This window comes from Tetrao urogallus (assembly GCF_951394365.1).
Source record: "Tetrao urogallus genome assembly, chromosome: 4".
Taxonomy (NCBI): domain Eukaryota; kingdom Metazoa; phylum Chordata; class Aves; order Galliformes; family Phasianidae; genus Tetrao; species Tetrao urogallus.
The window spans coordinates 29,240,713-29,256,659 of record NC_136817.1 but is presented as its reverse complement, the minus strand read 5'-3'; the positions used below and the strand labels follow the sequence as shown (position 1 = coordinate 29,256,659).

Sequence of the window (15,947 nt, the reverse complement as noted above, 5' to 3'; positions counted from 1 at the left end):
GTCCCATCCCTGGAGGTGTTCAAGGCCCTGGGCAGCCTGGCCTGGTATTAAATGGGGAGGTTGGTGGCCCTGCATGTAGCAGGGGAGTTGGAGATTCATGATCCTTGAGGCCCCTTCCAAACCTGGCCATTCTGTGATTCTGTGAAAAGGACCTGTAAGGAACATTGAGCCCAACATCTGTCTTCTCACAGGACCACCCCAAAATCAGACCATTTAACTAAGAGCATTGTCCAAATGTTTCCTGAACTCTATATCTTCTATATTTTTAATGATATCCAAGAACTCGTAGCATGATTTCAAGTGAAAAGGCTTAAGGAAAAATTCTCCATTTTGTGTGAGCTGTGCAAAAATGCAAGAGCTGGATGCAGTACCGCTGCTGGAAAGGATGGCTGTTCTTTCTGCATCACATAATTTCCCCCTTGAGGCTGTCCGCAGCGTTAAACTGCAGGGCTCAAAGAGGTGGGGAAGGATGCTGTGGGGATTAGTCATTAAGAGCAGTATCAGCAAGAACGGTGACTGCTTAGCCACTGCATTGCCTACAGGCTTTGTACAGTCAGGACTGCTCGATAACAGTCTTGCTGAGAACCTGCAGTTCCTCTGATTTCTCCACACTGTTTGTTACAGCTGGATTCTCAGGTTGAAGCAAGTTAATGAAATCTGTCAATTTTAATGCCTGGAGAGACTCACGTGCCCAGTGAATACACATGCTGGGGACTTGGAGAAGCTGAATTACACTATTTATGGCTCTCCCAAGCTGACTTCCTACTCCTGGTCTGTCAATCAACCATGAGCCCTTCATGTATCTCACCAACTGAAGAGACCCGAATAAATTATATCTAGGACACAGCACCCTCAAGAGGGATCCTTCTCTTGATCTGTACTAGGACATCAGGCTTTGAAAAAGCCAATGTACTGGAAACAGGGCCATGATCTGGTACTGGCCTGAGTTGCCTTGGGCCAGAAGCACTCTCTGGGCAGGAAGGGAGCTGCAAAATAGAGTTTTTAACAAATCTCAGTGTCATTCCTCCCCATCTTTATCCTACACAGTTCATACTACCCCAGAAACACAGCTCGAATCCATAGATGAATGAATTCTCAATATCCTCCTATGCAGGTTGTCTTGCTGCAAAGTTCACAGGCCCATCTGCATCCCCAGCACAGATTCACAGGATGCACAGGGTTGGCAGTCACATTCACTGATTGTTTTCAATAGTTTTTCCTCTCTCTGCATTTATAACTCAACTAGAAATTAACACTGAAGGTGAAACACCAGGGATGGGAAGTTATTGCAAATGGGCAGTATGAAGTACAGTGATTTCATCTGGGTAAATTACTCATTCATCTGCACTGAACTCCAAAATGAAAATGACTAGATTAGGAGGAGAAAACATGATGAGATCTCATTTTCTAATTGATTTGTCTCTTGTCTTAGCCACACAGCAGATACTAATGGGAGACTAGGTTACACTGAATGTAAGTATCCCTCAAATGACATCATCTAAGGTCGTCTTAATTCTCTGTGCTTGTTGACACCATTCACCTGACTACAAGCTCCTTGAATTTATTGCTACTGGCACAGTGAGCTCCATACATATTTGAACTCTTTACTTCTTTTGCAAAGCTAAGCACAAAGTGAGTAACAGATCTTCCCATGGAAAATCTCTGCCATCTTCCTCCCCAGCTCCCAGTCCGATCTGATCCACGAGTAAATTGCAACCTGTCACTGTAGAGTGTGCATGTCAGAACAGAAGCCTGAATTCTTGCCTTGGCCTGCTGGTGTAGCCAGGAGGCCAGCCTCAACAGTCAGCTTCAGATCTGATCTCCCCAGCAAGAAGTTACAGGAGAATGACCTCCAAATCAGCTTAACTGTGCCACATCATCTGTGCAAATTTCTCTACACAAAATGCAAGTGCCGATCTGTTGGCATAGATTTGTGGCTTTAACTTATGGCTTATCTGTCAAGGCAATTGCAGCCTATCTCTAAGAGCTGGGAATGTTTTCACTTCTTTTCTAATAGCTAGCCAGAAAATGAGAGTGGCATCACTGACATAACATAGTTAAAAGAAAGCAGAAGCCAAACTGAGTTAACTTAGTTATTTTCATCTTTAAAGGGACTAAGAATTTAGAACTCAAACCTGAAACTGCAATCTCCCTACACAACAGCATGGGAGTCACACCATTGACTTGGTGAAATTTGTGATAGATGCTTTCTCCCTTTCAATTAGAGGGAATTACAGAAAAAAACAACAATTCTGGCCAGTTTTCCAAAGGGAAAGGAAAGATAGAGTGTGCTTCAGCTGCAGTCATAATGTTGCAGTTACCTGGTAGCCTTCCAGAAAAGGAGAGAAAACCAGGCAGCTGCAGTTCACTTTTATTGAGTGCTTGAATCTTGTTAGTTATATAGCAAATAGTAAATCAGTCTGAGAAGTATTTGATCAGACATCCCCTGAATTTTACTTTCTGAAATATAAATGTGGTTATAAAGAATAATTTCAGTTTGTACTGTATTAAGAAACCAATTCAGTAACTAATACTATGGTTGAATTTTGACTTATGCAGTTGGTGCCAAAGAATCACAGAATGGCCAGGGTTGGAGGGGACCTCAAGGATCATGAATCTCCAACCCCCCTGCCACATGCAGGGTCATTATGCAATGCATTTAGCCACATATGACCTCAAGCAGCACTTCTAGGACAAATATTTCAAGTATTTTGGTCTTTAAAGACAACAATAAATGTCAGTGGGGTGGCTGGAGTGTTTAAAGTTTCCTAATTTATACTGAAATGAATTTGGTATTTGGGACACAGATCTTTAATGTTTAGTTTGAAACCAATGGGACTCATGTTATTCACCTGGGTGAATTTTGTACTAGACACTTTATCCCTTTCAAGCTTCATTTTCTCATCTATAAAATAGGAATGATTAACCCACCTTTTATCTACCTTGCACTCTTTTGTCTGTTTTGGCTGTGATTCCCTAAGAACTGTTTGGGACAATTAATGGCTTAAATATATGTCTAATGACCTATTGAACTGGAAGCAGCAGGTTGTCTAGAACACAAAAGCTAGGCTATTCATTAAATGCTTATGAAATAAGCTGATCTTCAGGAAAAAAAAGAGGGATATTTCAAACCAGAAATAGAAAAGAGAAGATCATCTCAAAGTCTTTAATGGAAACTCACATTTTTTTTCTCTTTTTGGCAGATGCTTTATCTGATGCTATGCTACTGCATTTTTTTAGCTGAATTACAGTTATAATTTCAGATGAATAATATAATGAAAGAAAAGGCAATGAATCTATAGAAATGTAGCTTGAAGCAGAACTGGACTTCTCTGCTCTCTGGGATATTGTTCCCAGCTGAGATTAACAGGGCTCTAACAATGCATCACAAATGACATCCTATGTAAACAACTGGAGAACAAATGTGAGATGCTATTTAAATACCTCATTAAGAAAAGGAAATTTCATAGCTAGATTCTTCAATTTCCTTTCCTTTGCAGGAGATGCAATTGACAGATCTAGATGAGAAACAACTAAAATTGTTTATCAGAATTGCCTGTTGTTACTTACAAAGTGCCTTATTACAGTGCCTGTGGCTCAACTGAGAAAAGGACAGTAAAAGGCCCCACAGAAGTAATCCAGGCCCTAGAGAATGTGCAAGTCACAGATAAAATGAAGGATTATAGCCTACTGAACTGTAAATTGAAGATGCCAAAGTTTTTGTTTTTAAAGAGCTCCTACCTCAATTTAAATTATGGTATTATGATTTTATCTGACTTCCAACTTCAACCTGCTGTTCACCACCATATTCACATGGGCTAAACACTGATTTAAGGAATTCAAGATGAGAAAACCCCCAGTGGTTCTTCATGACTATGAAAAGAATCTCATGGCCATTAATGAGATGCCTGATGGCAGGGTCAAGATCACTTCAGGGCTTTAAATGTGTTCTGTGTCTACATCAGGGTTTTTCTCAAAAGGGTCCCCATGCCTTTGGACACCAGAGTTGGGCAGATGGCTCTGCAAAAAAGATGCAGCAGTTACTCTTAGGAGGAGCTGCATAGGAGCTGCATATGTTTGCACAAAAAGCGCCAAGACTTCTTACAGAAGTGAGGCAGCATGCTGAGATAACAGGAAAGAACTCTCATGCTAGAATAAGAGGAATCTCAGGTGAGCAGAACAAGAGCAGGGGACCCTGCCTAGACCTCTGATGTGGAACACGTCACCCTGTAACAGTGATGTGTTTGCATTTGTTTGCTCTCTTCTGTTCATACCCTGCTTTTTTTTTTTTTTTTTTTCTTTCTTTTTTTTTTTTTTTTTCCTATTTGAGCAGGAGGAGAGTGCCTAAGGACAATCAAAATAAGAAAGCTTCCAAATAAAACTTGATATTCACCATTATTTCAAGTTAATGAATGCAGGTAATCAAAGACAAGGAGCTGAACAAATGATTTACAATATAAGTAATGTAGTGGGGAGTTCTGCCTCTTTCTAAATTGTCCCCAAACCTCAATGATCCTGAATATATTTGCTGCTAGAAATAATCACCATTGAAATAATCAACGTGCAAGTTATTCTGGGTTTGCTGCTCATTTGCTGGCTGTGCTGATGTAAAATGCAGGCTGGCCTCTCTCTCTGCCTGACTCCCACAGTTACAGTGTTAGTTAGGTGCCTACTTCTAACTCCTCTTTGCACATCCAACCGTTTCCTGCTCTTGCATTTAGTTATCGCCAGTATGCAGAGGGGGTAAGAGCAGTTTCCCAAACCTCATAGCTGCGCTTCAGAAAGCCTCCACTTAATGTAATTAAAGTGGTGGGACGGGAGAATTAAATCAGCCAAAATAAACTTCTCCTAGGGAGAGCATGAGGGGCATCACAGAGCTGATGACTCATCTATCTGGTCTGCTGCTGAAGCAGGGCAGCTCTGTGCTGCTTCTTCCTCATGGCTTCTGGAGAAGCTACAATTTAGTCCTCTTATTAGTGGGGATTCATTTTCAGTGTGGTGAATCTAAGAATGAATTTACGAGAATTTAATTTGCACTAAGGAAGAAATCATGGCAACTCAAATGCTGTTCACTTGATTGTTGATGGCATTGGCGCAGCCATTAGTTGAAAAATAAAATGCTGCTATTAGGATTAGTGAGGGAATGCATTCTAATTAGATTAGAGGCTGGGGGGAGAGCTGTACAGTCACATACTGAAAGAAAATGATAATTCATTAGCATATTTTATTAGCTAATTGGCTAAGAACTGCTTTTAAAGAAGCACAGCTAGGGCTTGGGGTAGGACTCTCCTCTGCCCAGTACATCTGAGGTGGAGGTACAGATGAGTTTTGAGCTATCTTTGCTGCACAAGCTGAGCTTGTTGGACCGCTGACTACTTCCTAAAGTGAGGAGATTTAGGTGATTTAGGCCTAAACCACCAAACATCAAGCTGCATTTTTAGGAATCTTATCTTATTACATGAGCAGGCAAGACAAAGAAGGAATATTACTTTCTAGTCCCTGAAACACAATTTGTCAATTGCATGTCCCTTAATGAATAATTTCTCATGTTTGGGTCATTTCTTGCACAACAGCAAATTTGTCAGCAAACTGACAAAACTGTGTTTTATATAAAATCACAGAATCATTAAGGCTGGCAAAGACCACTAAGATCATCCAGTTCAAACCCATCCCATCCCCACCATGCCCACTGACCACATCCCCCAGTGCCACATCTCCACGGTTCTTGTACACTGCCAGGGACGGTGACTGAACCTCCTCCATGGGCAACCTGTACCAATGTATCACCACTCTTTCTGAGAGGAAATTTTTCTTTACACTCCACATGAACCTCCCCTGGCACAGCTTAAGACCATTTCCTCTCATCCTATCACTGTTACCTGGGCAGAGAGGCTGACCCCATCTCGCCACAATCTCCTTTCAGGCAGTTGCAGAGAGCTGAAAGGCCTCCCCTGAGCCCCCTCCAGACTGAACAACCACAGCTCCCTCAGCTGCCCCTCATAAGAGTTATTACAGGAAGACTTAAGAAGTCTTTAGGAATAACATTTTATTTAGATGCACTACTGCAGCACTGTGTATCTGACACTTCCTCACCTCGTTACAGGAATTAGGGGCATTCCCTTATCAGTTTTCTTGTTTCTCTGTATTCTGCTCTGTGGTTGTCACTAATGAAACAAAAGGTGAGCCTCACCCCTTCCCTTGCCCATGCACAGTAATTTAAATGCAATTCCACACGCAAAGATCAAAATTAATTATAACATCTGTAGAAGGCAACAAGGAAAACTGAAATGCACGAGGCAAGTTTTTCTTTCCTTTTTTTCCCCCTAATTATTTGAATATGCATATAAGTATTGTTCTCATGCTTGCTTGCTTTCAGTGTCTGATGCTTTTTGCTTGTCTAAATTTTCAGTTAGTTTCAGTGTCAAGCTGTTTGAAATGGAAAATTGAAAGCTTAATCTGCTAGTGACAGAAATCGACCTCTAAATGACAAATAATATTCTGTTTGCTACTAACAACAATTGATCTTCATTACTACAAACTATGCTGACTCTTAAGAAATTTGTCTCTTATTACCTGATCGGAATATAGCTAAAGTCTGAGGACTTTTTTAGGAAAAAGAAATGCACAGGGTGGCATACTGTTGGTATAGCTAAGGTCTGCAGGCATCACTTTAGCCTGCCAGCCTGATCAAACCACTCCTCATCCAAATTTCATCGTCTTAAAAGAGTTGTTATTTTTGTTGTCATAGCAGTTAGGAGTCAAGCTGCCTTTGGGAAACACCTGACCAAAGATCTTGACTGGAAAGCTTACAAATGAAACAAATCATAGAATCATAGAATCTCTCAGTTTGGAAATTACCTTAAAGATCAAGTCCAACCGCAACCTAACCATACTACCCTAACTCTAACAACCCTCTGTTAAATCACGTCCCTGAGCACCACAGAGGAAATGGAAGCTGAGAAAGAAAAGGGATTTATCCCTGGGTATGGAGCTATTAAAACCTGCTGAGATTTTACTGAATGGGACATGCTGGGTCTGCTCTTTCCACAGACTTCTCACAAAAACACAGATCTTGTTCAAGATCTTGCTCCCTCTCAGGGCGTTCTGATACAGCACATCAAAGGTCCAGCTACAACAAAAAACACAGCCTTGTCAAAGACTCTGGATCCAGCAGGTGCCTTTGGAGGGCCAGCCCCATGCTGTCAGGACCTTGCAAGGGGTGGAAACAGCATCTTTTTTCCCCACCTGGCTCCACTAGCCCAGTTCTGTGCCAGTACAGTACTGAGCAGCTGTCAGTGAAAGTAAGCACAGTAATACTTTTGGATACTTACTTTCTGGGTCTTGTAGCCCAGTTCAGTTTTACTGTGCTTTCTTAGGTGTGCCTTGCTTACTGCCTTCATGCCCAAGAATCACTCACATGCAATGCTAGCACAACAAATCCCACAGCCTTTTCTTCCAAAGCAAAGCAGAAAACAACAGCTTCAAGTCATTTCAGCATTCAGCCTCCTGCTGTCAGTTCCGTGAAGCAAGGGCAGGCAAACCTCAGTCCAGCAAGGCTGCAACTGTCAATACAGTGATAACTCTCTGTTCCTGAGAGTGCTCAAACACAGCTGCTCCAACCCAGAGAAAGAACATTTGTGAGCAGCGCTGTTTAAGGTCACGGACATAGAATGACTATATTTGTTCAGCATTTACTTGTCAAAGAAAGACCTCAGTAAGTTAGTTTTCAGATAAACTGTGTGTCACTATATTTGCCTCCAAATATTGCATACAAAAATACCTTCTCCTCCACAGCAGTACGTAAGCATTTCTAAGCAACCTCTTATTCCTGCAAGACATATCAAAATGACAGTCTGGTTAAGGTGATGAGCATATTTCAGGCACGCTCAGTTCATACAGGTTAGGGCTGTTACATTCCTCAGCTAATGCCTGACTTTGGTGACTATGTAAGGGCTATTGGTGCTGCAGTGTTCCCCAGAATTTCCCATACTTCTGCAAATTTAAGCAACACACTGCTGCTGATTGATTACAGTAATTTTGTTGTTCACATCATCCTATTCATATCACAGCAGGTATTGCTTGTAATTATTAACCCTATTTGTTATAACAGATGCATGGGTAGCGAAAAACAGTGAGAAGCAAATAATTTAACTGATAATAAAATAAGCTGTTCACGGAAAGGCAATATGCTAATTATCTCTAAACTATGTCCGTCAGCTTCTGTTAGCATTTCTTAGACTCCTCATTCCCCAGAGGAACAGCTTTTGCAGGGTTGAGTCCTAAAGAACACACTTAATTTCCCAGTAGGAGAGATCCTCATTGTGTATTTTTCCAACCTTTGCTCTCACACAGATCCGAGCAACTTCATAAATAGTCTGTGATGAATAGGCATTTAATCATGGACTTAACTATAGAACAGGCAATGAACTGAAGCAGTGGCAACTGGGTATGATATGGAAGCTGTCATTTTAGTAAGTGTTCGGATGGTTGTTCAGTAGCACATCTTTTTATCTCCAGTGTTAGCGGGTGGTTACATTCAATGGATTTGTTGGAACTAAAGGTGGCCATCAGCTTCCACATATCCTTCCTTCTAATGTGTCAGCTGGCTTATGTTTAAATTTAGGTTTTAAACACTGGCAGGTATTGTCTCAAATCAAACAGTTTTCTTTGCGTTCATTTTTAAAAACAGAACGTAAAAAGCAAACTCAGCGTTTACTTTCTTTACCTCACTGCCACTTTCCAAGAAAATATCTTCTGCTCTTGCAGTGGAAAAATTAAAATGTGTCGAGGTAATAGCATTAAGAGATTTTTACTTTTTCAGAACAAATATTTGGCTTTTTCTGTTTTGGACTAAAATATTCCACAAAGCCAGAATGGATTCATGACAGAGAAGTCAGAATAAGATAAATGGATTAACAGTCACTTTGAATTACATTTCCAGAAAAAAGGCAGCATGTATACATAGAAGGAACGCTGCCTGCATCCTAGCAGCGAAAAAAAAAATAATCAAGTGGTTTATGAATATTCTTTCCAATAAGGAATGGGGAAAGCCTTCAAGTGCTCACGTGTGTATATTCAGGGATGATGGTTTTAAAGACAGAAACACATCTTCTGAATCCTTAAGAATAAGTTGAGAGAACAGAAAGAATCAAATAGGAATGGAAAACCAGGAAGCTATTTCAATAGCTATTTAAGCACTCTGCAAGGAATGGAATGATAGTTATTCTGCAGAAATACTAGAAATCTAGAAAATACAGTGGAGAAACCACAATACTAGCTAAGTGTAGAAGGATTTAATATTGGCTAATCAGATCCACGGTTTGAACCATAATGGTCCTTCTTATGTTCTGGTCAGCCTGCCTTTTTTTGAAAGTCAAAAACAGTCTGGAATATACAAGCGGGCTGCAAACTAAATTGCTTTTACAGCTTTCATCCCAGCGTGATATGCTGAGCCAAAATCATGAACTCTGCATACAGGAACAGAGCAGCTCTGCTGATCCCAAGGAACACACAGGGAACATGAGCTCTTGAGGATGCCCAGCTGTTATGTACTCTCACTGTAGTAGTGAGTAGATAGTAAGTCACAACTATTCTTATACTCAGTAGGAGTTGCAAGATAAACTTCAGTCACCTATGTGCTTGGATTGCCGTTAATCTCTACATAAGGCACACCAAGGGAAAGTATTCAGAGTGCTCCATGCCAGACTGATGGGGCCCTGGGCAGCCTGATCCCCCCACAGCAGCAGGCTGGAAATGGGGGTCCCATCCAAACCAAGCCATTCTGTGATTCTATGAAAGTTTTAACAAGAATAAAATAGGAAGTACACACTACTAAAAGTAAATTCCCTGGAAAAAAAAGAAACCTTCCAGCTCCTGGAAGCAAGAGGATTTTTGCCAGATGTGGAAACTCAGAGAGGCTGTCAAGCATTGCACAGCTGCAGCTATGTCTTCGTCTTTAATGAATGCTTAGTTACTCTGTCTGGAGTACAGGCACTTATGAACTCCTGCTGATGGTAGGTGAAGCTAATCTACCAGCTCCTGCTGGCTCCAGGTATTGGAGGGAGCCATCAAGCCCCTGTTCTGACAGGCAGTAGCAAGAATTAATTGGTGTGCTGATTAGACACCTAATTTAGCCACTTCTGACACTGAATGTAGCTTAATCACAATTAATTCCAGTTCTTCCAGCAAAATACACATGGCATTCCATGGACGTCCCAGAAATCTGAGACACAGCAGTATGATAACAACAGCACTTCAGACATGCAGCAGCAAAGGCACTCTCCCATCTGACTTGATCTTTGAGTATGTTCAAAAATAACAGTGCACTTGGGCTAAACCACTAGAAATGTGGGATGACATGCTTAAACACAACCTTTGTTTGCCCTTGTGCAGATTATAGGTCATACCTAAAAGCATGTTCTCACAGGATTAGGTAAATTGTCTTTTATTGAAACATACTGTAGTGTGAATTGGGGGGTGCTGAGGGGAAGATTCCAGTTTAACAAAAGTACACTGCCTTTCAGGATCCCAAATAACTATTGATATCTGCTATCCTGCAGCAAATAACATCTTCCTCGACAAGTCAGACCGCTGCTCTTTCTCTATCTTTCTTCTGTTATCTTTAATAGCCGTGGTTTGTTTTGGATTTTTGAAAAAAAAATTTTGTGCCTTGATGATGTGTCTCACCTCCTGCTATTAGTGCTGGTTACAGTTTAATCTAATACCTGCTCTTGTGTATAAAACTTAGCTCAAGTGCTTTTGAAATGAGAGCATGCTGGATACGCTCATCTGGTCCAGGCTGCTCCCCTTCCAGTCTGCACAGCTGTAGGCTCTGAGCCTCTTAAAAATAGGTATCACACAGAGTGGAAAAAGTTAACAGTTTGGATAGCCATCATCTTTTCTGCAGTCTTTCTCCGGCACTTGCTCTGCACTGAGAAACACAAAAACAGCCACAGATTGGTACCTCTTTGAACAAACAGACTGATTTTCATCCAAAAATCAAAGGCATCCCATAGCAACATCCAACTGTTGCTGTGCATCTGAGAGCAGCCTTTAAAGTAGACCATTCAAAAAACTGCTTCTAGAGAACATCCTTAAGTCAATGAGCATCATGAGAATCGTGTATGTCAGTATGACATACCCAGATACCTCTGCGTTCTGTGTCACAACCTGCCTAATGGTATTACTGACTGAGAATCTGTGGTTAAGAAATAGCATTAGTTGTATATTCCTAGTCAGATCTTACATTCTTAAACCACTCCTGTGGACTGGATGGTACAAAAAGCATCATGTTGGGGGTAGAAGCTAGACTAACTCCATTTAAAATGGATTTTTGTCAAATATTTTAAGAAATATGGTCTTCTTTATACTCCACAGTGGTGCATGCACACTGCATTTTTCATGTGCAAACAGAGGATTGGCCTATCCAGCACTTGACAGGGGAAAACAGATTTCTGCTCAAACTATACGTATGTATTGTGCTGTCATGGTTGACATGTGCATTTCTCTTAGCTCTCTTGTGCTCTCCTTATAGAGTTAATACCCAAAGAAGATTTTTTTAACCTCTTATTTGTAGCCATCTGCTAAAAAGTATACTAGCAAGGAGTGAAAATTAGATCACACACCATGAAAGTAAGAGCCATGCTTTGTGATTTGAACAGGTCCCCAGTGGTACCCTTCCCGTGTTGGCCTGCAACTGGAACGCAGTAAGTATTCACACATGTTAAAGATGCCTAACATATTACTAAGCCTTTGGCAAATTTGCCCAAGAACTTGCATTCATCATGATGATAGTGCCACCTCTTATAAAATATCCTAAAAACACGAATGCTCAGACAAAAACTATCAAAAGTCATCAGTGACCAAGAGGCTGTATAGCATTGACTTTCCCATTAGTCTTGCAAGACAGAATTAAAAGTAATCTATGAAACTGTGTCTCTCTAATGGTCTAGGTAGCATCAAAACAATTCCTGTGCATTGCCACCCGCGTCATGTCAGCCTCATTCTTTTGTTAAAAAGACGGAAGAGAATCTCTCATAGAAATATTATAAGCTGCTAACCAGGAAAATAAGCACCAAGTCACCAAAATAAAATGGAAAACAAGCTGTGCCTTTTACATTTGAGGCATAGTCAGAGTGCAGCACAAAGAAAAGGGTTCAACTATTTGACCATTAGCAGGGCAACCTATGCATTATGCTAAGCCACTGAACAGATGTGTGCTGTTTGTGCCATTTTCTCTTTCCTTTCTGTCATTCCAGATGGGCCCTATTTGAAGGATTCTGTTAACATTCAAAGCCTTGCAGCGTCCTCCATCATTACACTGTATTTTACAGACCTGGGTCAGCAGGTCGGTTGGACCACAGTAAGTATGTCCTTGTAAAAATCAGCATGACACATCTTAATGTACAATGTCTTGCAGAATCAAATTGCTCCAGCTTCCTCAGCCTTTCCTTCCCTACAAATAGTGTAATTACCACAGTCTGAATAGAATTAAATTGATATTAAACCAAATTATCAACATGCTAACTGTAACATTCAATTGCAGATTAGAAAGTGGACATACCAATATTGCCCAAGGGAGAAAGAAATCAATTAAAAAAAAAAAACATTTTTAGCTTATCTAGGGTTTATATGCCTGTGTAGGACCTGTTGCCAAATACATTCATTTGCTTCAAGGCTCCTGTGGAGGTTATTAAAAAACAAAATACGGATTTCTGGTAATCCTCTTACTAAAGCAGGAGAATTATTGCACGGGACCATCTTATTCTTTGCTTACTCAAAGAACGGTTATGAGAGTAGCAAGGCCAAGGATCTCAGGCAGAATATGCTCAGTAGTGTTACGACTTTAAGTGGTTTGCAGATGATAGCTCCTTTTTCCTCTTACTATGGTTTAATAAGTATTACTGCAAGTCACTTAAAAGAAATGGACATGCTCCTTATCAGTTAACGCTTAAGGTGGATGTCACTGCTAGAATAGCTCCTGACTTTGAGAAGAGCGAGCTTCTGAATCAGCGCTGTGATATCACATATCTATCTGTCCTGCTGAAGGTCACACATTTCTCACTCACCAGGTTAGCACATTGCTCCCAGTGCTGCAATCTCTGAGGTTTTCACCCCCAAGAATAAGAACATGACTGCATTTATCTTTCCCAGCTTGAAGAGAGGACTGAAATCCCCAAGTGGTGACAATCAGTTTATGAAGTGGAATTGGAGTAGATTATACTCTGAGACCTCTACTCATTTTTAGTAGAGATATGTGCGTTTACCAAGGCTGAGGCTTCGTCCCACTGATTTCCATGGGCCATACTGATTAATGCTAGCTGAGATTCTGTATCCCCCTAAACCACCCACCTCCGCTATAGCCTTTTAAAGTACTCCTCATGGAAAAACAACTATGCAATTTCCTTGCAGAGCAAGAAGTGTGAATACTGTGGTCTCTCTACTGTACTCTACTAGTAGTGAGTAGTGCGAGTAGTGAGACTAAGAAATCTGCACAAACCTTATTTATTCTCTCCTTTCCTGATGGTTTATGTAGCAGTAGACTGTAACATAACTACAGCTTAATAGTGCATTATAAATAGAACAGTTATGACTATGCACTGATACTGCAGGCAGTGGCATTTTTTAAATGATTTGATCTGCGTGTGCAAAAAGTTGACTGGGGCTTTCTGAATACTCATCTTACTCTGTTCTGTATTTTAAATTGTGTCCATTCATCAGGAGATATCTTTTTCCTAGCCACGTCATTTAGTTTAAATAGCAGAGAGATTTTATATTATAGGTAGTTTACAGCAATGGAGAAAGAGTTCATAAAAGACTGTATTTTAACAGTAGCAATTAAGAATGTATTTGTACACAGGATGTAGAGTTTTACTGCTATTATTACTACGCTCAGAGCTCCCATTCAAACCCCCTTGCTCTTCCATCAGATTTATGCACACAGGGACAGGTTTGATTTAAAAGGCTGACATTTAAATAAACAAGGCATAGAATAAAAATACTTCTTCCTCATCAGCAAAAGGATAGCTGAAGTACAAAGGGCCACATTCAGGTCCACAGTTTAAAAATAGACACAGAAACATACAGAGATGTGCTGCTGCTCCAAGGGACGATGCCTCAGGCATGGATCTGGCTATGGGAAAACTAAGCACAGTGATGGATCTTCTGGGGCTTCTCATCTCGCTGGGGATCACACATGGAGTGATCACTTGAGAATCAAGAACACCAAGTCCCTAAGTCATATAATCAGGGAATGGTTTGGGTTGGAAGGGACCTCAAAGATCATCTGTTTTCAAACGCTGTGCTATTGACAGGGCTGCCCCCCACCAGCTCAGGCTGCCCAGGGCCCCATCCAATCCAGCCTCAAACACCGCTAAGGATGGAGCATCCATAATCTCTCCGGGCAGCCTGTGCCAGAGCCTCAGCACTCCCTCAATAAAAAAACTCCCCCTGACATGCTTTCTTGTTTGTAAGACAAACACTAGCTGAAGCACACAGTTCTCTTCCCTATGTTATCAATTCCCTTATTCCACGTGTCGGGCATACCTGAGATGTGCTATCTGATGCTGCAAAGACACAAATGAGAACTGAGCTCACAGAACTCTTCTGTATGTCTCCTGCAGAGACTGTACTCCCACACGTGCTGGAAATTCCCACCACTGGAGTAATGGGCTTTTGTTTTTAATCTGTCCTATTTGGGGTCTAAGCATGTTTGACAGAGACCTCTTTTTCTATATTGCAATGCAGCATGTGTGTACAGTAAACAAATGCACACTTGGAAAGAGCATCATAGTAAGATGGAAAAGGAACAAACAGAAGGCATGCTCACCTGCATTCAAAGATTTAGGCTTATGATGAAAAGCTCCACAAAGAAGGAATCTCCAGAAAAAACCTTTCCCTAGTGGCAGTCAGCCCTTAAATGGGATCTAGGAGGGGTGGAGCCAGGTTCTACCCCTTCTGGTCACACAGCTGAATTACCTTCACCAGTGCTCCCATGGCTGACCCAGTCCTTGCCTCAGGTGATCAAACAGTGGTTCAGGCCATGACTCGACAGTTCCCATACAATGTGACTTCTGGAAACATTATTGACATTTTACTGCTAGAAATGCATGCTACTGCCTTAGTCAAAAGGGAAAAAAAAGCCATTCTTCCTGCTGAAACTAAGGCTCGTGCTAAAGCTTTCCTTATTTGAGCAGCAATTGCAGTTTCTGATTTATCAGCTTCTGTTTTTCAGTTGCTGCCTGGGCAGGCTACCAGAAGGATTGAAATAGAACTGAGAAAACAGTACAGAACTGTGAAAAATATATTTTACCTCCAAGTCTGTGAATTTTGTAAGAAAGATTAACCCTGAAACACAGTACTTCAGTAAATATTTTTTGTAACTGAGTTAAAATTAAGGATTGCTTAAATACTTTGACTCCTGGGAGCCTTAAAATACTGAGGCTGGCAGCAGAACTGCTCCATTTGCTTAGACTGTAGCTCAGTTTGTACATATTTTTCCTCTATGTTTGCACAGCACCCTTCTTGTGTACATACTATAAACCCTCCTTATATGATTGATTCCATACAGCTCTGTGGTGCACACAAATAATCAAGAAAAAAAAAATATTCTGAGTTACTACTTCAATAAACTTCTGTTTGTGTAAACCATAATGATGCTATGATGGTTGGACTCAATGACTTTAGTGGTCTTCTACAACTGTAATGATTCTATGATAAAGCTGGCTGAAAAAAAGAAGGAACCGTATTTAGGAGGTTTAGGATTATATATACATAAGTATGTATATATATAATAAATTATATATTTTATATATATATATATTTTTCCTGGAATAATTCCAATAATTTTTTCAGTGAAAAAAGAATCTCAACTTGGAAATGTAGAAACTAACACCTAAGCCTGAGAGGTCTGGGGAAATTGGAGGAGTGGGAGGTTTGGGACTCCCAGC

The 15,947-nt window shown here is 40.8% G+C and overlaps 1 protein-coding gene across 1 annotated transcript in view; it reads left to right on the top strand.

Annotated features, from left to right (window-relative positions):
- TECRL (trans-2,3-enoyl-CoA reductase like) overlaps nucleotides 1–15,947 on the top strand; it is a gene marked incomplete at both ends in the record, with an annotated part of 51,488 nt that overhangs the window by 17,129 nt on the left and 18,412 nt on the right. The window contains 2 exons of the mRNA XM_079534417.1: nucleotides 11,661–11,705; nucleotides 12,258–12,361. Of these exons, the coding sequence (XP_079390543.1) occupies nucleotides 11,661–11,705; nucleotides 12,258–12,361 (149 nt within the window). The remainder of the gene's footprint in view (nucleotides 1–11,660; nucleotides 11,706–12,257; nucleotides 12,362–15,947) is intronic.